Source organism: Metopolophium dirhodum, chromosome 9 (genome assembly GCF_019925205.1).
Source record: "Metopolophium dirhodum isolate CAU chromosome 9, ASM1992520v1, whole genome shotgun sequence".
NCBI lineage: Eukaryota > Metazoa > Arthropoda > Insecta > Hemiptera > Aphididae > Metopolophium > Metopolophium dirhodum.
Genome location: NC_083568.1, coordinates 270715 through 295322, shown reverse-complemented (window position 1 = coordinate 295322; position 24608 = coordinate 270715). Strand labels below are relative to the sequence as shown.

At 28.9% G+C, this 24608-nt stretch overlaps 2 protein-coding genes across 3 annotated transcripts; both read right to left on the bottom strand.

Annotated features, from left to right (window-relative positions):
- Positions 1 to 737: 737 nt before the first annotated feature.
- Positions 738 to 10451, bottom strand: LOC132951636 (spermidine synthase-like). Its single transcript, XM_061023455.1, has 5 exons — positions 10224 to 10451; positions 5466 to 5586; positions 5137 to 5383; positions 3821 to 4050; positions 738 to 1050 (listed from the first exon to the last, which is right to left on the bottom strand). The coding sequence occupies exons 1-5, from the start codon at positions 10352 to 10354 to the stop codon at positions 892 to 894; spliced, it is 888 nt and encodes a 295-aa protein (XP_060879438.1). The 5' UTR covers positions 10355 to 10451; the 3' UTR covers positions 738 to 891.
- Positions 10452 to 13971: 3520 nt separating this feature from the next.
- LOC132951634 (DNA-directed RNA polymerase III subunit RPC1) lies at positions 13972 to 24568 on the bottom strand. Of its 2 annotated transcripts, XR_009665374.1 has the most exons (28): positions 24262 to 24568; positions 23489 to 23633; positions 23213 to 23362; positions 22870 to 23122; positions 22404 to 22644; positions 22135 to 22312; positions 21926 to 22063; positions 21663 to 21860; positions 21208 to 21332; positions 21040 to 21151; positions 20759 to 20956; positions 20555 to 20690; positions 20225 to 20474; positions 19930 to 20129; positions 19743 to 19856; positions 19512 to 19669; positions 19320 to 19428; positions 18422 to 18590; positions 18198 to 18352; positions 18008 to 18125; positions 17669 to 17798; positions 17479 to 17597; positions 17240 to 17393; positions 16994 to 17178; positions 15649 to 15817; positions 15421 to 15551; positions 14226 to 15116; positions 13972 to 14122 (listed from the first exon to the last, which is right to left on the bottom strand). XR_009665374.1 is itself a non-coding variant. In XM_061023454.1 (27 exons), the coding sequence occupies exons 1-27, from the start codon at positions 24303 to 24305 to the stop codon at positions 15026 to 15028; spliced, it is 4170 nt and encodes a 1389-aa protein (XP_060879437.1). In that variant the 5' UTR covers positions 24306 to 24568; the 3' UTR covers positions 13972 to 15025. The 2 variants fall into 2 exon arrangements, 1 of the variants encoding a protein (XP_060879437.1); XM_061023454.1 differs by having other exon boundaries at positions 13972 to 15116.
- Between the last annotated feature and the right edge of the window lie 40 nt (positions 24569 to 24608).

Here is a 24608-nt window from a genome sequence, read left to right as displayed (position 1 = left end):
TACTTCTGGAATATTCTTACAAATATCAACAACAACTAAATTTAATCTGTGATTATAACAATGAGTATAAATAGCTTGAGGTACTTGACGTTGGAAAATTGCTTGAACACCATTAACATTGCCACTCATTACCGCAGCCCCGTCATAGGTGTGTGCTATACAATTATTAATATCGATTGAACAATTAGCCAATGTACATTCGATGTAATTAAAAAGTGCTTGAGCATTTAATAAAGAACAAGGTACAAATCCTAAAAATCGTTCATTAATTGTATTGTTATAAAAATACCGAACCATGATAGAAAGTTGTCCAGATGAAAATGTTATCTGTGCCATGACCGTGGTTTAAACAGTGTAATAACAATACTACCACGAATAGCAACTTCTCTGAAATTATATTACTCCAACATTGTGATTAGCAGTTGTCCCATAATTGGTAAATTATAACCATATTTAATACTCGATGTGGTGTTTAACTGCTAATCGGGGAAGAGAAATTTCACACAATATTCTGATGGGTAATATAAATATATTATAAATTTTCATTTGGTCTCAAACAGGTAGGGCAAAGGTGGGGCTAAACCAAATTTGGGTAGGGCACTAGCCCCACATTGCCCCCCCTTGGCGCCGCCACTGCCTACATACATTATATTTTTATTCACCCGTAGGTACCTACTTGAGTACCTACTTCTGTTGAGTAGATGTATAATGGCTATATAATAACTGAAACGATAATGTGCAAATAAATAGACGTTTTATTTAAATCGTATAAACATATTATGTAACAATAATATTATATATCAATAAAATTGTAACAGATGTGACAATTAATATGAGCCTCGCGTGACACCCTAATATATAGGGTAGGTATGCGCGTAATATTATAAATTATTACGAATTGTTTTCGGCGTCCGCCTCGTCGAGAGCATCGACGACAAAAGCGGGCAGTGCAAACGCCGCTTTGTGAATGTCGGTGGTGTAGTAACGTAGCTTCATGTCTTTTCGTTGTTTGTCAGTCAACTGGTACACGGGATTTTTGAAGTCTGTATTCTGCAAAACGAAAAGAGAAGCCCTAATTAAACGCTTTTATAGTAAACATAATATGGGTAGGTATCGATCGTACGAAAACAGTAAAACACAAATAGTTAGGAGCTCGCAGTGGATTCGACGACGCGTATACACAATTATAATATGTAGGTATATACCGCATTACCGCGTAACCGGCGTAACCTATACATTTAAATACCAGATACAACGTCATACACAAAGCCCTATATATGTATATTATTTAGAAACCTATATAGCTAGTCTATTCAAAATTAAATCTAATGAGAATAATAAGCGATTGAACGTAGTGAAGTGATGTGAAATTAGGATGTGCTCAAAATATATACTTATTTACTTTTATATAATATGTTATACTTTTTTTTTTTTTATTTTATTAGCTTTTAGTTACAACTATTATAGCTCGACAATTATATATACATCGAATATGTTATACTATTTATATAATATATTGAATACACACTTTAAATTACTACCTTCTCACAGTATAGGTAACAATTATTCACTTTTCACTACAGAAACCGACACATAATAAAAGCCTTCGATGAGGTTTATTGAGGTGTCTGGGTCAATGTCAATTATTGCCAGAGTTAATCGACCATAGGTAATGTGCATTATCAAATTGTATTATGTTCATTGTTTACCTATAATATAATCTGCGAGGGGTGCTGAGATGTTTTAATTAATATTTTAATTTACCATAGATATAGTAATATATTAATAATATTATAGGTACTATAATGGACGCGCGCACGCATTTGGTATAATATAGTGTAGTATTTAAAAAACCATCTAATAAAATCTAATAAAGCTGAATTATTTCAACGTACTTTCGTACCAGAAAATGTATGTCTGTACGAACAAATCTATCAACGATTGGGAACTGTTCTCTAAAAATAAACATGTTTTATGTAAAGTGTATACACTTGATGATATGTAATAATTGTATAATATACACAGAGCAATTCACCATGCATGCTCAGTATTCTTCTTTTTTTCAAACCTGACTTTTGTAGTTTTTAAATACCTATACTCTATAAAGGCTATATTTTCAAATGCTTGAGATTTGTTTCTACTACTTAAGGACTGTATTATGAAGATGTACATTTTAATTTTTAAATGTGAAACCTCTTTTCTACTATGTGAATTATAAAAGCAGATAATTGTTACGAAAATATTGACGTATCGAAATGAAAATTCTTACTAGGTAGTAATTTTTTAGTTATTGAACTTTGCGTACCTATTAAGGATAATTATAAAATATATACATGATAATGGTTTAAGATACGGGGGCTATTTGAAAGTGACAGTAATTAATATTAACCTATCAACCCAGACAACATTTTTTTGATTAATAATATTATTATAACATTGTAATAACGAATAATATTAGTATAACATTATTATAATACTATTAAAATATTATCATAACAAATTGCTGTCTGGGAACATTATTCATTTTTAAAAACGTTCCAAATATAATAAATACTAGATAAAATGTTACATATATTTTATAATTTTGTTATATCATTTTTAAACACTATTATCCTTAGTGAATAAACATCTTAAGAACTAAGAAACTACTCGTTAAATTTTTTAGTACAAAAATTTCAAGAATTTAAAAATATGGTCATTAATATTTTATACTTAAAATTCCAAAAAACTCATTATTAAAAGAAAAATGGGGGACGAGCATGATTCGTGAATCACACATACACACTGTATAATGTATATACTACCTATATAAATATATAATATACATGACCATTACCTAAACTATTAAACAGACATATTATAATATGTAAATTCAATGTGGGTATAGTGATTTCGTTAATAGAATCAGAAAAGGTTTTCGAAATTCATCAAATCGAATAGTCGTAGGTAGGGCTGACGGTATATTGAAAATAATTTTCGGTATTACGGTATTGATTTCAATACCGGTTTGAAACGGTTTACCGAAACCGAAATGATTCAGTATACCTAAATACCGAAATGGTACGGTTAGGGCTGACGGTATTTAAAAATTATTTTGGTAAACGGTATACCGTAAAAACCGAATGAACGGTTTTAGTGCTGTTTTCTAGTATCAATGGCAATATTATATATTATTATAGTATATGATGTGAAACAATAAAAGTAAAAAATATCGATACTAGTTAAATTTTATTTATTATTTATTATTTACCATATCGGTATTTAGGTATACCGAATCATTTCGGTTTCTTATGGTATACCGTTTATCAAAATAATTTTAAAATACCGTCAGCCCTAGTCGTAGGTATATTATAAATTTATAAATGCGCAATATATTATGTCTAATGTGTTATATGCGTATTACTGAAATATCCCTAAATAATCTTCATTCTTCGTGTGTTTAAAAATGCATCAACACCCAACTATAGTACATACTACCTATAATTACCTTTACGGCTATACCTAAAATTCACATTAATCTTGTTATAGGTAGTCGATAACAGGTGATAAGACGATCGCGATGTTCTAAGTAGCAGAGTTCAAAACCCACACATTATTTCGATTCCTGCGGTTATCGACGTAATGTAATAATTATTATATTATTACTAACCCGTGATAGGAAAATATTACCTATTCATAAATGATAAATCTATATACGCGTATTATAGACGTAGGTATAAGTATACAGTATTCCTAAACCATACTGCACGTCGGTGAAGTATAATAATTATTATTTTTTATTATAATTATTGTTATTATCACAATATTCACAGGTATATACCTCGTCAAGACTGCCGAGTGCGAAACCGATCTGACCCGCCGGGTAAGTGGACACGTAAGACGTCGCGTACGCCGCCTTGGCGAATACTGCTTTGCAATGGTTGCGCATCGACGCTGCGTTTTTCAAATGTCCCCAGAAAGTATCGGCTTGTGAACACACGATGCCGCCGGGCCGCAGTGCGCGTTTCATTAATTCAAAGTACGACTTTTGGAATAGCGAAACAGCTGGGCCTATATATATATATATGAAACGAAAAAAAAAAACAAATGAATGAGCGATCTGAAAAATACCTCGATTGTTATGTATGATATTTATGGCAAAAAATCAAAAATGTAATATGGTTACCTAATACATACATAACATCATATATTATTTTTTCAGTTTTCGGCTAATCAACATTGAGTTAGATGTGTCGTAAATATTATAATAAGTATTAATTTCAACGATTATTATTTTTAAGAGCACGTTACACCCGCATGTGTTGTCTATTTACACTGCACGTACGACATAGACAAAACGCGTTTACGCAGTCTGAGTAGAAATCGCTAAATTTTGGTTCTAGAGCAAAAATATCCAGTATAAAACTGAATTGTGACAATATTTCTGAAGGCATGTCGTTGCGTTTTTTAAAAAAAAAATTAAATTTTGAAAAGTTAAAGGTATTTTAAAAATGCTGAAATTTGTTCTATTTCTAAACGATAAATTAATAATGAACGTTATATTGGGTATGATGGAAAAAATGCAATTACATGCCCTTAGAAATACTGTCAAAATTCAATTTTATAACAGGTATTTTTACTTCAGAACCAAAATTGAGCGGTTTTTACTCGGACTGCGTAAACGCGTTTTGTCTATATCGTTCGTATGTAAGACGGAGACAACACAGCGGGTGTGACGTCCTCTTAAAATATTTTTAAAGACACTGAATCTGAAAGTAATTGAAAAAATTGTCGTTCTTTCATCATTGAAAATTATATCAAAAAAACGGATAAAAATTGATTACGATGAAATGTTAGAGAACGATGGTCAGAATCTAATTTTATTGTTTTATAATATTCGGCGTCGAAAAAAAATAATCAAAAAAGTAGTTTTTAACATTTTTATATTGAGTTAGCGAGTTTGGCTGAACTTTCAGATTCAGTATCTTAAAACAGCATTTATATGCCAAAAATAGTCAGCACTAAATATTCAGAAATAATAATTGTAAAGTTCTTTTGCAACTGAGTCATTTGATGTATCTACAGACTAGTGACTACAAATGCTTTTTATTTTTAACGATAATTAAATCAAGAGAAAAGCATGGACAAATAAAGTACCAATAGGATCAGAAGAGTCGGTTATAATGACGTCGTAGTACTGAAAGTGTTCTTCCATGAATTTGAATCCGTCAGCTACGTGCAGGTTGACTTTGGGGCTGTTGAATCCTTCGGCCATGAACGGTAAATATTTCTTGGACAGTTCGATAACGCGGTCATCGATTTCCACTTGGTCGATGGTTTCGACCAATGGGTGTTTGGCTACTTCCCTAGCGACCCCACCATCGCCGCCGCCCACGATGAGCACCTGTCCACGAAAAATATGATATGAAGATTTAGGACAAGGAAATTGTGTACACATTTTGGATTTATCGTAAAAATATACCAACCCTCTGTGGTTTTGGGTGACTGAATAATGGCAAAAATGAAATCATTTCTTGATAAGAATACTCATCGAACTCCGTGCATTGAATCATGCCATCGAGTACCAGTACGACGCCGTGCGATTTCCTTTTGACAAACCAATTATTTAAATTATAATAGGTTAGTATTAAATATTATATTACTACCGGTGGGCCGATACAGCATAACATTATACTCAGGTGTCAGATAACGGGTGTGTTGGGCCGTTAGGGGTTGTGGGTATAAGTGCAAATGTACAATATATATCATGTTATAGCATCCGGACTAAATTGGGTCAATTATTTCTGAATTTTGAATCGATTATTAAAATATTATACATTTATATAATATACACGTTTTGTATGCAGGTGTAACTATTATTAAATATCTGAGCATGTGACTACCTATATATACGAACTACCACCCCCGGCTAAATCCCAATAATCAGCTTCAGCCACGCCAACGTAGTATAATATTATAATATACGAAACGAAATAACGAATAAATTGTAAAAAATATTCGCAAGTTAATCAAATATGAAATATATATGTTTTATGTTCAAAGCGAGAACGTTAAAATAATCAATAATATTTAGTAATTGCTATTTAAATTAATCAAATCTTATCTTAGATTTTTTTATTCACTTGTATCAATATAGGTAATCTCCAATATACCTACTTAATACCTATGCACCTATAATACCTATATTATATAATATTATATCATTTTACTTTCATAATCACCTCTTCACAAACAAACGTTTTATTTCTTGTTTTTAAATCTTAATTAATAAAAAAATATGTTATTCATCAATTTTTTTTTTATCATCAATAAACGTCAATTTTGACTTAAGAAATTAAGATTACACACCACTCAGCAAATCTCAAGTGGTTAATTAATTGTAAAAATTATTATATACAAGTAGACTACTAACGATTTAGAGTTTTTCTATCGTGGTTTAATATTGAGATTTGGCAAACTTTGTACTACAGATTGGTTTTGTAAATAATAACCTTATAAAGTTATAACCTTTTTCCAATACCTAATATATATTTCATATATGTGTTTTTTTTTTATAAATTAAGTGGTCTTTAAAATAATAAAGTTCTTTTTGATCAAGTTATTGAGCTGGCCATATTCTATAGCTTCATAACAATATTGTACCTATATTATAATTTATAACACACTAATAATTGTTAGTAACTAGTATAATCTATTTATATTTATTATGTTCCTAAATTGCTATAAACTGGCCAATTGGATAGCCTGAACGTGAAGACGGGGGCAATCAGATTGCCGGTTGATTAGTGTATCGATATGGTAACACACTAACGTAATCCGAGATTGTGATGGTAATACACTATTTACGCTATCGTGGTATTTAATGGGTGTACATTATTAATTATCTCCATCTACTATATAAAATAATGTACAGAACAAAAAAAAAATATTGTACTGACGTCTTTTAAAATCTGGGGCACCCGTGAATCTCAAATTAATTTGAATATAGCAATGATAAAACCGTAGAAGAAAATAATATTACAAAATATTATGTCTCAATTAGTTTTAGTTTTTAATACTTTTTACGGTATATCGTGACAGCAGTATAGCATTCCACTTAGAATATCTTATACGCCTATACCAATTAATTTGATACATATTGATTAGAAATATCGCAGTAAATATACATATTGTCTAATTATTATCTATTGCCTATAAACATGTAAGTAATCAAAGAGTGTTTTTTAACGATTAATGAGAATCCATATATCTATTATTACAAGTGTAGGTACTAAACGACGTCTGTAACTATCTAGCATATAATTATTTGCAATAATGATAGTTGATAAGTTAGTTTTCTATTTTGAGGGAGGGCAAATTAGTACCTATTTAGGTATATACCTACTAAACGATATGCGTCTGACGTATGAGATTTAATTTGTTCTTATGATAATATAATTATCTGCATTAAAGGTAAAATTAAGTTATATATACTATAAATAGGTATACTTAGATGTAAAAACTAATAATTATACCTGGCACCTAGGAATACTTATCTTTTGAGATAGATATATGCGAGATGTTGGTATGCGGCTGAACCTTCCACTTTATAGTTTATACCATTCGATTAAATAATTGTATTTCCTAATTTAGTTTTTATAATATAATGTTTGTCATTATATGTAACATAATACCCGTTACCCGCATGCATTTGTTGTCTCCTTCTGACTACACACGTAGAATATAACAAATTTTCGTTCACAATGTTCAATAGTGTGCTGTTAATATTGATATTAGAGTGAATTGTCATATCATCAAACTTTAATAACGTCGGATTTGTCTAGGCGTCGGATTTTATTCGATATTTTAATTTTCAATCGAGATTTGAGCATTTTAATATGTGATATTTCACATAAGTACCCGTATTATCTTGCTTGAAAATTAAAATATCCGATTAAAAATCGCCGACGCTAAAGCACAGACAATGTTTTTATACAAACAAGTTTAATAATAGGTCAATTCACTTTAATATCAAGAGTCAAGACTATAAAAACACACTATTGAAACTATAGTGAACGTCAAATTACTTTTGTAAGACGGAGAGAACAAACGCATGAAAAGCACCATCTTAAGTCTGTTGATTACCGCATTTATCTCATTTGACATTTACTCAATAATGTGCATATTATTGTTTAAATAGTAAATTATTGTAACAAATACATTTATAAAAAAAAAAAAATTAAAAACTGGTACAGTATATTTCACTAATCTGTGCTTATTTTTTTTAATTTCTAACAATTTGTTGAGAATACCTACATACATATTATAAATATGCGTGTTTTCATAAATGTAAAAAATTCTCACGATAACAATTAGGTTCCTACCTTATGATATGGACATTGTACGTAGTGTATGTCTACAATGTAAGAATATAAAATATAAGTACACGCGTGGAGTGTCGTATTAATTATAAACCGATTATAAGTTTTTTTTGTGGAAAACTTCGTGAATAATATTGTAATATTTTAGTACACAATTTGCAGTAGCCAGTGGCGTACATGACAATTTCCAATGAGCTGATGGGAGTTGTGTTAAAATAATAATATATATATACTATACATATGTTTTATAAAACATTTTCAAGTTTTTATGTATCGGAATAAGACTAAAGTAGGTAGGTATATGTATTATGTGTGTTCGCCACTACATATTATATAATATGCAGTCAACCACCATATATATATATATATATATATATATGTTATAATATATTAATAGATTATTATATTATTATACTATATTATAATGGTATATCTACTTTGAGGCATATAGGAGTGTTTAGAAGTTTTAAACTATTTCACAGAACCAGTCAAGAGTAATTTTTTGATAAGTTTATTAAATCAATTCCTCTACTAGTTACATAAAAAAATTCAAAAATTGGTTTTCATCTAATTTAAATTTGTATGTCTGTTCATTGCCAGAGAGACCAGATACGTAAACACGCTTACCTACTGGCTACTGCTATAATTAGTTACATTTCACACTCAATAATCGACTTCGCGTATAAGTTTATTTAAAACGAATAATAAACAGTATCGGAGTATCCACTATACACGGAGTGATCCATTTAACGTTAGACACCCATTATTTCAGAAAACATCAACGTTTTTGAAAATATATTTTTTACATAATTTTAAGTCGAGACAAAACAACATTTTCGTGTAAAATGTATATTTTTAAAAAAATTTTTTACCCTTATTTTTAGTAACAACATACATTTTTAATTTCATATTCCGAAGCATACATTTATAGATACGGAGTATTATTCGATCTATAAAAAACAAATTTCGTCAAATAGTTAGTTACCTACATATTATGTTTAAAGTTTAAATGGGCAGAGTAGTTAACAAACATTTTGCGGGGTTGCTGGGGTGGCCCAGTGGCCATGTAGCACTCCACTCCACATCACTCATCTAAATTTTAAATACTTATAAATTTATAAGTTATAGGTAACTCATTAACTATTATAGTCTCAAATTTGATTTTTATACATTGAAGTACCTAATATACTTATATACAAGACATATTCTCCTTTGGAATAAGGAATTTCAAATGCGTGCTGTCATTAACAAAGACAAAATATAGTAACAAAATTACTGTTTTTATAGAAAAATAAAAGACTTAAAATTCATGTACAAAAATTATTTTCAAAAATGTTGATAGTTTTTGAAATAATGAGTGTTACGTTAAATGCTTCACCCGGTACATAGTGTACTTTAGTGTATAATTATAAAATATAATGCGACAATAACAATAATTGTAAACATGTGTTTAGCATTATAATATTAAATAACTAATGGATAAACTTATGCCGATGATTAAAATTATTTAAATACAATTGCTATCCGATTTAGGTGCCAGGACAATTTAACAATAGTGATGGGGTTGGTGTGGTATGAGAGGATTTTTTTTTTCAATATTTATACCATTTATATATCATACATATTATTATTACCCTAAATGGCCTTAAGTTTGGTAATTTAATTAAAATCATTTGACCACCACTGTTTATTATAGGTACGATCTACAGAATTTACCTGTATAATATAATAATAAATACACTGAAATATAGATCGTTATTGTCATATTATATCATGTTACATATATTATGTATATAGCTATATAGGTATAACTGCGTATAAGTAATGCGAAGTAAATATTATAATATTCAACATTAAACTCACGTTTTCAGTACTAATATCTCCTGGTACTTGGACTGTTCCTGGTGCAAGACCTGTTCCACTTCCATGGAAAAACTTCTGCCCGGCAACAGGTCCGTGAGTTCGCTGAACCATCCGGTCTTCAACTTGTCCATGATGTTCGAGTTCCGGCGACGACTTACGGGTTCGTTGGCTGAGGAAGCGAGCGCCGGACGTCTAGACGGCGTGGAGCGTAGACTGCAAGTGGCCGTCGACTCGGGCCATATCTACCAATTATGCAATACACGCCTTCCTTATCTCCGGCGACCTTCAACATTACAGCGTCCAATCGCCGCACGAATACAGAATAGTGTAGGTATTTACGGTATACATATATACATTGTACAAGTACGATATAACAGGTACGATATAGGTACCTATTATAAAATTATGTACATAAATATATAATATAATGTATAGGTATAGTATACTAATATTCTATAGTAGGTATATACATTATACGTATATTACACCTGGTCCTGGTGCAACGTGACTGCAAACGTGTGTTTAAAACACGAGACATTTATTTCTAACTACGCCGCTATTTATGTTTTGAAAAACAAAACCATTTTTACAGTTATAGTTTTTAAAATAGTTGTTTTTATAATTTCAAGCACAAAAGTTATCTGAATAGAAACCATGGGCTTAAATTGTTTTTTCTACACTTAAATTATGGATATAACATGTTTTTTTTTTTGGTCCTAGCCCCTAGGACCTAGTGTCCTAAAGAGATTAATTTCTATTTCAAAGTGTACCTACTCAAAGGAAAAAATATATTGTAAAATTGATTCATGTAGATACCTACTGTCTACCTAGTTACTTAATAATACCTATATTATAAGGCTATAACCTATATATATATATATTTGTTTAAGTATTGGGTCATCGATCATCTGTTGGAGAAGCCGAATAATAGGTCAATATATTTAAGCTTAATGTTCATAAAATAAATAAATAATAACATGAAAATAATAGAGTGGAAGGCCTCCCAACTCTCAATAAGTCCAACTAGATATTAAGGTACTTTGTCATGAAATAATAATATATTGTTAAGGTAGGTATAGTTAACATAATATAGATCACACATTAAAAATAAATATACGTACATTATTACTTATTATAATGTATTAGGTAGGCAGAGCCTGATTAACCAATTTATGGGCCTAATACAATTTTCAATTTTGGGCCCCAAATTGTCCATCCCTACTTTCTTCAATGCTAAAATAAAATGTATGCATATTGTATTATGTACTAATTTAAATTAGTTGCATATATATAAGTAGTTGAATCATAGAATAAAATTGTATTGTATAAAACTTGATTATTTAATATACAAGAATAATTTGCACACTCAATGCGTTTAATATTTATTCAAGTAAGTATACAAATTAAAAACCAAACTTATTTTTTTTTTAAATTAGTATAATTGATTATTACACTTGTATATCAAAGTAAATGTTTTTAAGTTTAATGTTATAAGTTAAATTTGATTTCAGCTAATCAGCTTTCACCAACATTTCGATTATGCGCTAGTAGATGAACTACTTCTAAACGTACATTTATCCAAACTACCGTGTAGTTTTTTTTGTTTCTTCATATCGTCTATCCTTTAATTTTCTCTTCATTGAACCACTTAAGTATTTTTTTTGACATTTTAAGTATAATAATAAACACATGAAAAATAGATACACAATAAATATGACGATAATAACGGCAATTAGATTTTGTTGTCAGCAAAGTTGATTAAGACAGTCGTTTTTAGGCAAAACTCATTATACTTCACCATAAAAACATCCAAGTAAAATCCGAATCTATTTTGTTTTTCCAAAGTATGATAAAAAGGTACACTTATGATTTTGTAAGCTTGAAGTCGGTGGGCCCCTATTTTGAGTGGGCCAAGTGCAAATGTCCCATTTGTTCTTGCATAAATATGGCACTGTAGGTAGGTATCCATTATTCCATTATAATTTTATAAATGGATTTTAATTAGGTACCTAGGTATAGGTAGGTAGGTACTATCTATAAAGTTTTTTGTAAAACTTTAGTATTGTAATGTTTAAAAATATAAGTATTTGAATATGTCTTACGTTAAAAAAGAAAACTCCGTGGGAAAATGTTAATTTAATACCTAGGTAACCTACCTATTATTGTGACTGTTTATCGTAGTACCTATATATTGTATCAGGTGTGTTATAAACTTATACAGTTATACCTGTCAAGTATTAACGTTAATATTATAGTATACCTAGTCCTAAATTATAATTTATAGTTTACTTTTAAGCAAGCATATTTTGTGAAAGAACACTGGCACACGGCCCCTCATTGAAATTCGCTGAATGAACATGTTTGAGCCCGAGCGAGTCATTAGTCATTACGGCCTATATTCAGTGGCGCAAAAAGTAAAAATGTTTAGGGGGGCTCAAGCCCAAAAAATTATTTTTAAAATTATAATATACAGGGTGTAACAGATAAAACTGACTTTTGGAATAACTTTTGTTCCAATCAATATTTAAATTTTTTTTTTATGTATAATTTAAAGCCACTTGCGCTACACGTGGAATAAAAAAAAATTATTTTTATTTTTTAATACTGAAAATGAAAAGTTTTAAATTTGATTAAATTTATTTGGAACGCATTAACTTTTTTAAGAATATTATCTTTGGAAATTTGCTAACATGCGTTTATTTCTAAGACTATTTACTAATCGTATAATTTTATCAATTTTTGTCATACGTTTAAGTAGCATCAATTTTTTTTTTTGTCAGTTTTTTCTGTTACACTGTATATTATATTATTTTTTGAGGAGGCTAAGCCCCCCACCTATTTGCGTCACTGGGCCTACTGCATGTGAATATGTCCCCCTATTATAGTCAGAGTACCTACACTAGCACACTGTCTAAGCAGTAAGCACCTCGAAAAACTTCTGTTTAAGTCTGTAAAATTCTGTTTATTTCATGTAGGTCCACACCTATAAGTTTCTATTTTTCTTGATAATTATAATAATAAGTAGGTATTATACTATATAGACATATATAGTGATAGATAACTACAAAAACACGTATTAGTTTTATTTATAAGTAGGTACTTTTTATTTGAGTTGTGGAGACGTCCATAACACAATTATTGACTATAATATTTTATCTGATGACTATAATTGCGATTTTGATACATTGCAGTACAGTCCGCGTGCGTTTCGTGTTTATCTAATCTACTACTTACGCATTACTGTAGCATTTAAATTGTATAATATATATTATAATAAAGAGAACATTTATATCAAAATATCAAATCTATAAAACAATTTTGCTCGAATAACGAGCAGTCTGACACACGCGTAATTGACAGGGCACTGAAGGTATAATGTAAAGAACATAATATGTGTAGTTAGTAGTTACCTAGTCACATGTGATATGCATCATCAATGAATACCTACTTAACATAATATGTAATTTGTTGTACATAAAACTAGAATACTATATTGTATTATCATAATTATAAATAAAAAATACATTTATAACTTTTTCCTAGATTGAAAATTTGAAAATAAAATGATTATTTCTTCAAAATCTGCTTCACCTATAATTATTATATCTGAGTCAATTGTCAATAATATCAATGTGAAACACCTTTTAAATTTTTTAAATTATTTTCTGAAAAATAAATGAAAACAATTTATACTTTTGAGCTGTAATAATTGCTTTTTATAGAAGGTTATAATAATAATTAAAATATATAATATAAATTTATTTTATTTTTGATAGAATACACAATATATAATGTCAATATACATTTTCCGCCCCCTAAATGGATTAAAAATGTTTGCCTTTGAGTAACAGGGTACATTTGCTCCACCCATCTAAATGCGTGCCTGCGACGCTGATCATCTAAAAATAGGTTTTTAATAAAATAAATGTGTTCTTGTTTAGTTTAGATATTTAAAATGTAATGGTAAGATTGACATTAAATTAGAAATATTTATTACGCTACCTGTTGTCACCAACTTTTAAAAATCTCCAATAAATGGAAAATATAAGAACTGTTATTGGTTAATTTGAAGATTCATACAATATTGCAGTGACCACACGGACAACTAAAAATGTATTATTATTATTAAACATTATTGGAAAATATAATTTTAATTGTTTTGAAAATATAAATGGTTTTTAACATTAACAGTCGATGATGGTCAATTACTTATTACTAATACCATGTTTACCAGTATAAGTTATTTCAATCAAATAATTGTTGGTATAACAGTATGATATACAATATAAACATAACTAATTAGAAAAATATACAATTGTTTACAAAAATTATGATTATTAAGTATAAAGTTCATAATTAATTTATGTTAAATCTATACTAAACTGTGTAAATAAAAACAAACGTACAGTTAATAAATACTAATATAAATCAAATTTTTACACTTTATTAATAGTTGACTGAATGTAAATAAATTAATATTTTAGGATGTACAGTACATTTTTAAATGGAATTGTCTGTTTTTTTTTTTTAAAAAAAGAACCTTAGACTAAATGGCAATAATAAATTATTGTGAATTGTAATTTTTGTGATATATCATATTCTCATATAAAATAAGTATCTATAAATTAATTTCTCATAAAATTATTATGTTATTCACTATTCATTTATTACAAGAATAAAAATACATTTTTAGGTACATACTACACAAAAATACATTAAAAATTAATTAATATCACAGATTGAACACAACAATTTAACAAATAATTTAAAGTCAATGATTAGTATATTATGTGTTTATTGAATCATTGCCAATAACACCCTTTTTCGTGAAGATCTGCGTCATCAAATACAAATGTTTGCCTTGGAAAATCTATAGTTTTGTTTTTGGTCTTAAATATTAAACATTAAGGAATAATTTTCAACAACAAATATATTATACATTTAAAATATCAATCATTCATAATTAGTCATACCTTATAAGTTATAACATTACAATTTTAGTAATTGATAAATACAAAATTCCCCAGCATAAATATCCGTGACAAAAATAGATACTCTTTAATCACAGATATATTTGAATCCCCTATGGTCTCCGCAGTAGAAAGGTTTCACTTTATTAGGTAATAAATTAAAGATAATATTGAATGATTGATAAATTGAATAAATTACATTTTTGAATGTATCAAAAGGATATTTATAAATCAGTTTGAAGAATCCTGTACCCAAGTTGATCGGTATACCCATAATAATACTCTCAGACACGCCATTTATTGTATCCGTCTGTCCATAATATGCGGCATCAAATAAATGATCAGAAGTTTTTTCGAACTAAAATGATTGTTAAAGTAATCATTATTCATACTAAATACACATTTTGTAAAATTATAAAATATACAGAATATTTTAAATCAAATATTTAACATACCGAAGCAAGATTCAGCACAGACTCTTTCATTTTTGATAAACCAAACCGTGTTATACCCAATAATTCACCACGACTTGTCATCAAATCAGCAATCAGCATAGGATGTCTAGGATCGATAGATATTCCGTGATTGCCCATCACACTATCAATTTCTGATATTATTGTTGCCCTGAAATTTATAATTAACAAATAAAATAAAATATTGAAATAAAAGTTTAATTTATTAAATTAATATTTATCAAAGGTATGAAATAAAATACACCACGAAACTTGATTATACTCTTTTTATTTTCATTAATTAACCCACGGCAACTTAGGCCATTGAGTGGTTTTTAACTGCAGGGGAGGGTACTGTAGGTTTTTGTAAACATGTGTATTTTTAGTTTGGCAGAGTTTTCATGTGGGCACCCGCAGGTATCATGCTCGGGTGGGGGATGGTGGCCTCTCTCTCCAGACATTGTGACTGCCCGAAGAGAAGTGCCGCCCGTGGCCGAGTGAAACCAATGACTGTGCGTGTCGCAACTGACGCTTTAGTCCGCTCGGCCACTCCGTTCTCCTGATTATAATATATTCAAATAAAAAAATAAGAATATATCACATTGTGCAAGAAAATTGTGATATGCCTTTATATTATGGTATTTTAATTTGACATGCCTTTGAGACCAGTGTTCATCTATCACCTGGTTTATTCTTAAATCAAAAAAGAGTATAGTTTCAAGTTTTCAATATGGTGGTTTCAAATTTTAATCCAATAATGAGCATATTATAATAACCATGTAGTTGTTGAAACTCATAAATAGGGTTTGAAACTTCTTGTTGCAATTAAAATGATCCGAATAACCACGCAAAGACACCTACCCAGAGATAACTTGTTTTAAGAAATATTTTTGAATGTTATCCAAATTCAATTTTTGACAACAGTTCTAGGTAAGTAAAAATAAAAAATGAAAAATATGCAAAATTAAACTTTATATTTATTTTTGCCGTTTCATTAAACAAATGTATAGCTTACCTAGAATAATCTACGACCACTACAAAAAAACCATGTAAATGCAAGAAGTTCCATACCACAATCATAACTAGTCTCATAAGGTATAATTCAACACAAATTCTTATACTTCTGAATTATTTAAAAACTAAATTACCCATGATCACTTAACTGAATACATATTCAGTTTAGTTCCCATGATTGATTAAAAATTAAAAGTGGTAACACACTTAAAGCAGATATTAATGAAGGTTAAAATTCAACTGTCAATTCCAAGAACCCTTAAGTTAGGAAAAATAGATTTTTACAATAAATTGTAGAATGTTAAGTTACATAATTCACCATATTAAATTTTACCTAGATGCTTCTATGCCGAGTGCATTCCACACTTGAAATGTATTATTGCTGGTACATCTTTTTCCTATTACTCCGGGCGTTGCCATTACCTCTCGTAAATTATCACCTTCTACAAGTAATTTGTAACGAATTTCACCATTATCATCTTCTTCGTGAATTACAGCGCGTGATACTGCACTTATACCCTTTACAATTTACAATTAATTATAACACTAAGCATAAAAATAATTTTTAAATAATAGGTACCTTAATAACCACTTTTTGTAAGTTTTGTGAATATATATTTATCCAATTGTTTAATGATTGGGTGCCTTTTGATGGCAAAGATATACTAACACATGATTCATTATCAATGTTCACTTGATTTGCTTTAATTCCAATTCGTGGAGTAGAAAGTATACTACAAAATTTAATTAAAAACAGACATACAGTTATTACTTATTAATAATTCATACACTTTTAATAACTTATAAGCTATCTCTTACCTATCTCTTATTGTCTCGATTGTTACTTCTAATTGTAATAATTTAATACGGTTCATATCTATGTGTATCAATAGATAGCATTCAGCGCTATCAAGTACTACATCGATAAAACTACAAACCTAAAATAGTTACAAAATTGAATAACAATAAATTAATATTTAATAAGATATTAACTAATATTTTATTTTACTTCAGTAAGTGTTGTTTGTTCAATACGAGCTTTGACAATCCTTGCAAATTCTTTGTCTTTGTCATTTTCTAAGTATGCTGTGATAATGGGAGTACTTATATTTTTACTTGAGTTAATTATTTCTTTGATTCTGAACAAATATTATACAATTTATCAATTAAAATGTATACAATATTATAACCATTAAACATTTTTGAAATAACTCAAATAAAACAATGAACAGACCATGAAGTACAGTATTATTCAAAATTGTAAGTGAATAGTAAGAACTAAATGAATAATTATTAAATACATGCAAGCACTCCTCAATTCAAAATAAAAAATTATTTTGTTTACTACCTTGGAACCCCTTGAGTAATATTCATTGAAGCAACACCAGCAAAGTGAAAGGTTTTTAATGTCATTTGTGTACCAGGTTCGCCGATACTTTGAGCTGCTATAGCACCAACAGGAGTTCCTATGAAAATAAAAATTGGTTTTGAACTGTTCATAATTAAATTTCAAGTATTATTAGTTTTTTCGATTGTACCTGGTTCAATAACAGCAGCCATATACTTGGTAAGGCAAGTCACATAAAATTTTATAAGCTGTGTATAAGTAATTCGTTGTATTTTTGAAACTTCTAAATTCAACCACTTTTTTCTTAATTCTGCCATGTTATTTGATAAATTTTTTCCAAAATTTCTATTGAAAACATAAATTAAATAAGTGATACATAATATGTTAATCATTATCTTATGTTTCTAATATTACCTCAATTCTTCTGTGAAGATAGTATTTACATTTTGGAAATTCTCAGATAATAACACATCTTCAGTAATTTTCAATATTTCTTCAGAGTCTAATGTGCATTCATCAGTGCATGGGTAATTAGCAGTTACATTGAAATATACACGTTTGAAATCAACTGGGACACCATCACCTAAAAATTAATTATTGCTTATAAAATTTAATCAATTATTTCATAGTTAATTAGTGGATTATACAAAAATTAAAATATTTCTATTAAGATCAATTAATTTTAGATATCTTATTTTGAATATTCAATATGTCAGAATGAGTTTAATGTTTTTTTTTGATTATCATCATTACTGACTAATTTATACATATGTAAAAATAAAATTGAATAGACTTAGGTTTGATCACTTAGATGTCATAATAGTTTATGCTAAAGGACAAGATTACTAATTATTAGGATAAAAACCAAAATTATTTGGGTAAAATAAATCAAATTCTTGTCTTACTGTAAACAAATAAGAAAAAGAACCTAGTTAGTCAAAGTGGAATTAGATGATCGTTGAAGAAAATTAGCCTAGTAAAAGAAAAATTAATTAATGATTAGAGATCACAAATTTATTAATCTGATGTTAAATCACAGAGAAAAAGATAATATATGAAATACAAGGTTCAGTTATTATGAATTAAGTAGAAAAAAGAAAGTTAGAAGTCTTTTTAACGTAGTTCTATTGTAATTAATTTTGAGTAATTGATTTAGATTGCATCTAATGAAAAAGTATTAACAGGATCAAAGAAAAATATACAATTTGGCATTATACTATGATATAAGAATATAACATTATTTAGATATTATAAATATTATCTATTATAACACAAAAGAAATTAAGAACTATAAAATCATTTAAGTTTTTACCTTCTGTGTAAGTAGGATCTAAGCTGTCACCTCCAAATTCAAATTGTATGACATCTCCAAAAGCATTGCGTACAGTGTTGTCATAATGGACACACAGATCTTCCAAAGACTAATAATCAACAATATTTATTAGTGTAATAATTACTTATTTAAAATTGTAAACATAAGAAATACAAAATAAACTAATTATACCTTGACAAGCCGACGTTGCATGTATCCGGTTTCAGCTGTTTTTACAGCAGTATCCACAAGACCTTCACGACCACCCATTGTGTGAAAGAAAAATTCTGTTGGGGTTAGACCTGAATAAAAACTGTTCTCGACAAAGCCTTTGGCTTCTGGAGTTTTTGCTAAAACAATTATAAAAATATTTTTTTTTATAGTCAATACAATTCAAGGTTAAATTAGAAGAACCACACTTACAAAATCGTTTAAAATGTGGTAATGATCTAGACTCAAATCCATCTGGAACACGATGTCCACTCAAGGCTTGTTGGCCCACACATGCAATCATCTGAGATATATTAATATTGGATCCTAAATTACATTAAAGAGAAAAGAGTAATTTCATTTTCAATTTTAATATAATAAATACACAATCTATTCCTACCTTTAGAACCTGAGAGTGCCATGACCAATGGACCATTGGTAAAATGAAGCTCTGATAAACAAGCTTTACCAACAGAATCTCGAATGCCAGACAGTTGCTTTAAAATATTTGCCTCTAAAGTTTCATCCATATTACAACCGGGTTGACATTTCAATTCTTTTGAATTTCTCAAACGAATATTTTCTTCACATAGCGCATTTCTATTTGATGAAATAAATAAATATCAATTTAATGATTTAGAAAAATAAAACATTATTTAACAGAAAAACAAATAATTTAGTATATAATTCCTAACCCATTTATAACCAATTCATTTTTAGATTGCAGCAAATCATCACTAGGTGTAACATCACCAATGCCAATTGAAAATCCTCGTAACATTAAAAAGTATGATGTAAGACGTGTTAAACGCCACATGACTTTGCAGCAGACATCAGAACCCCAATCGGCCAACAACACATAAAATATGTTTGATTTACTACCTGAACCCAATGTTGCCTTATCCATAGTACCTGCCAATAACTCAGAATTCCTTATGTAAACATCTATAAAAAAAAATTACATTAAAAATTAAAAAATAATAAATATAGTACTTATTTTCGATTATGTTAATCGTTCAACTTGCATGAATCTTTAAAGCAAAATTCTTCATCACGAGTATATGATTTTCCTTTACATCGCAAATTAGCTTTCACCTGACATTTTTTACTTGGTCTCATGATTATACTTAATATTTGCTTTCCAGTCCAAAGTTTGTGAGGCTATACAATACACATTTTGTAAATATTGCATTTTTTAAACTTATGAATGATAAGTAATTGTAATAAACCTTTAGAATAGCAGGACGCGGAAGTGTTAAATCAATATTAATATCATCCCCAGACATTAACCAACCAATTAATCTACTAGAATCTCTCTGGTTAAGAAATGTATTCTTATGTGTTAATAAATATGCTCCGGTAATAAAATCTTGGGTAGCAGCAATGAGAATGTCTCCATTTCTTGGTGTGACAAGATTTGATTTGTTCTAAAATAAAATTAAAGTTAATTTATTTTAATTTTAAAAATAACATCAATAAGACATAACCAATATATTGATTTAATACTAACAATCATTAACAAAGCAGCTTCAGCTCTAGCTTCTTCAGTTTGTGGCAAATGTAAATTCATTTCATCACCATCAAAATCAGCATTATAAGGAGTACATACACATTCGTTAAATCTAAAAATGTATATTTACAGTTCAGTATAAATAACAAGCAAATAGCTTAAACAAACCTTAATGTATTATGTTCTAAAACCTTTGCACGGTGACACATAATACTTAATCTATGAAGACTAGGCTGTCGGTTGAATAATACAATATCGCCATCAGATAAATGTCTTTCAACAATATCTCCAATCTATATGAAATATTAATTAGTTTAAAGTTAATCCTATGTAATAAAATAAAGTGTAAGTCAGTAAAAATAGTCAATTAATGTGATTTACTTAATTTAAATGTAGGAAAATTAAGTTAAGGATTAATTTAAAGTAGTTAGGTTTTTACAATATATTAATATATATATAATATATTATACTATACATATATAATTTATAACAATAGGACTGTTTTTTAAAGTGGTACTTGGCTAGTTAGCTACTATTAAAATTATATTTAATAAATACATATTATTTGTTTCATTTTTAATTTGCTAAAATAAAAATATAGGAATTTTATAAAAAACACTGACTTTTAAATCTTTTGCTATAGCCGGTCTATTTCCAAATCTCAAGTATTTTTTCAACTTAGAACCTTGAAGTTCAACAAAATTAGCACCAGGATGAATTTCAGGACCGTTCATCACCAGCTTACGCATTAATTCAATGTTAGCTGGACATACTTTTTGAGGATATGTTAAAATTTTGGCCATTCGAACTGGAACACCAACCTAAAAGATCAATAAGGAAATAGAATTTGTATTGTAAAATAGTTCTTGTTATTTTAAATGTTTACTTCTTCTATTCGAAGATTTGGATCTGGTGAAATGACAGAACGGGCTGTAAAGTCTACTCTTTTACCAGATAAATTACCACGAAACCGTCCATGTTTTCCTTTCAAACGCTGAACACAACCTCTAGCAATTTTTTTTGGCTAAACAAATAATATTACAATAGATATTTTATAAAAATAATTTTACTAAGTTATTTTATGTTATTTAATACCATCATTGTACGCGAAACACCAGATAAATCACTATTAATATATAAGGCACAATGTAACTGCAAGTATTCCCAGTCCTCGTGCAATAACTGGGGTTTTGCACCAGACTGTTTATGTTTTACAATCACATCATTTATAAATAAGACTTCTGATAATTTCAATGTTAAGTCATCTTCATTTCTAAACAGTAAATTACATTAATATTAGAACCAATTGACAATTTTGAGCATAAACATTATTCATAGTTTCATTATAATAATACTAAACTTACGTTCCGGATCGTATATCAGAAACAGCTGATGGACGAATACAATTTGGAGGTACTAACATTCTTGTCATTAACAACCATCCAGGATTTGATACCTCAGGATTCATACCCAACAATATAATGTCTTCATAAGGTATGGATAACAATAGACGCAATACTTCTTGAGGATTAAGGTTCTCATTAAATAGATAATTTCTCATGGATTCAACTTCTTTGTTATATTTTACCACACCATTCAAAGCACCTAATTAATTAAATTTACACAATTTTCATAAGAAATAGTTATCATTATTTAATTATTGCATCTACTCTGTATTTTTTTTTCTCATTTTTCTAATTTTTCACACGTTTACCCATTATAATATTTAACAAAAGTGTGTTTGCCCGTTGATTTATAAATAAATAAATCATTAAAGTTATAATTTATAGCTATTGGCATATTGCATTGATAATAAATAATAATACTTACATAATTTACTTTCAGCTTCCGTGCCAGGTTTTTTATATCTATAACGGTCGTATGATATTTTTAATATACCATTTTTTTTCACTTGTCCCACAATGTCACTACAAAACGGACATATCTGCACCTTTTTTGCCTTGGCGTGGACTTCTTTAAAAACTTTTTTGCGCATTGTATATGTTAAATTCTTGTTTCTCAACTTTGTATAAAAAAACATACGATCTTCTTCGTTTAATAACACTTTAGCACAAAAAGGATTCTGAAATGAATGTTTGCAACAGTTGGTAGAATTGTATAAAAAAGTAAAATTTTATGAAGTAATGAGGAATATATTGATGGAATGGCTTACTTTACAAATTGTCTGTAATATTGTTATAACTGAACTGAAAAATCCAACATGGAAAACTGGTAATTGCAGGTCTATGAAGCCCAAATGTCCTGGACAGTCGTTCAATCCCTTGTTACAAGTCATACATGTCGCGTCCTTTTGGTTAACTCCCTGTGCACAGAAAAGATTAAAGACAACTTAAAAGGGACAAAATATTATTATTTATTAGAGATCACAGAGCCAATAGGGAAATAATAAATACATAAATCATGGCTAAATAATTTACTACAAACTCACCAATTTGTGATCGAGCACTCCATACGGATGCGGTGTACGTGACGCATTGTTATTGTTTATGGCATATAGATTTCTTGTATTTATGCACAAATGCGACTTCCTCTGGATATCTTGAGGATTGTCGACGGTAAAGCTGATCTTCGATCTAAAACACGGAATCTATTTTTAAAGACGTCAATAGTAGGTAGTTTAGTAGTCTTGTGAGGAATACTTTTATTTTGTATTCTAATAAATGAGGATTAAAGTATTCCGAATACGTATTCAAATACATTTAGAAAAATATATTCTGAATAGATATTCGAATACTTGAAAATGTATTCGAATACTATAAAAATATATTTTTTTGACACGCTAGTAATAATCAGTTTTAGAATGGTTGGAAATTAACGTGGGTCAATCATATTTCATTCAAAGAGAAAAACCATTGTTCATAAATTTTAATGTTTCATTTTTAAATAGAAAAATTTGCTTTGTCCCAAATATAAACTACTTTTTGAGTTTAAAAAAAGTATTTTTTGATGAATAAAAAAATACAAAAAAAATTATTCAGAATCCGTAGCGTATATAGGAATGAATTTTTTTTGGGGGGGGAGAGTTAGAACCTCCCTAAATACGCCACTGTATCAGAATACGTATTCGAATAATTTTTTCAAAAAGTATTCAAAATAGTACCTATTTGAATACTTTAATTTGATTACATTTATTCGAATACTTTACAAAACTGTAGTTCAGACATACTGGTCAACCAACACTCGAAGTTTTAAATTACTCACATAATACGCGACCCATCCGTGTCCCTGTATTGTTCCTTAACCATGTTCGTTACCGGCTTAAGAATTTCTATTTCAAATGTTCCACCGGATCGAATGATTTTTGAATTTTGATTTACCTCTGTAGCCAAATCCGTAGATATTAAAATTATTATATGCTGTCAAATCATAATCCAACGTCCCAAACTCGCAATTCAGTGTTACGACTTACGACGTGTGCTCGTGTCAAAATATAAAAAATTTAATTTGACATGTGTGAGGCGGTATTACACATTATTATAGTAGTGTAGAGACCACGATTTAAATCATACTATAGTTGTTCCAACGAGCAATCAAATAAATGTTAACAC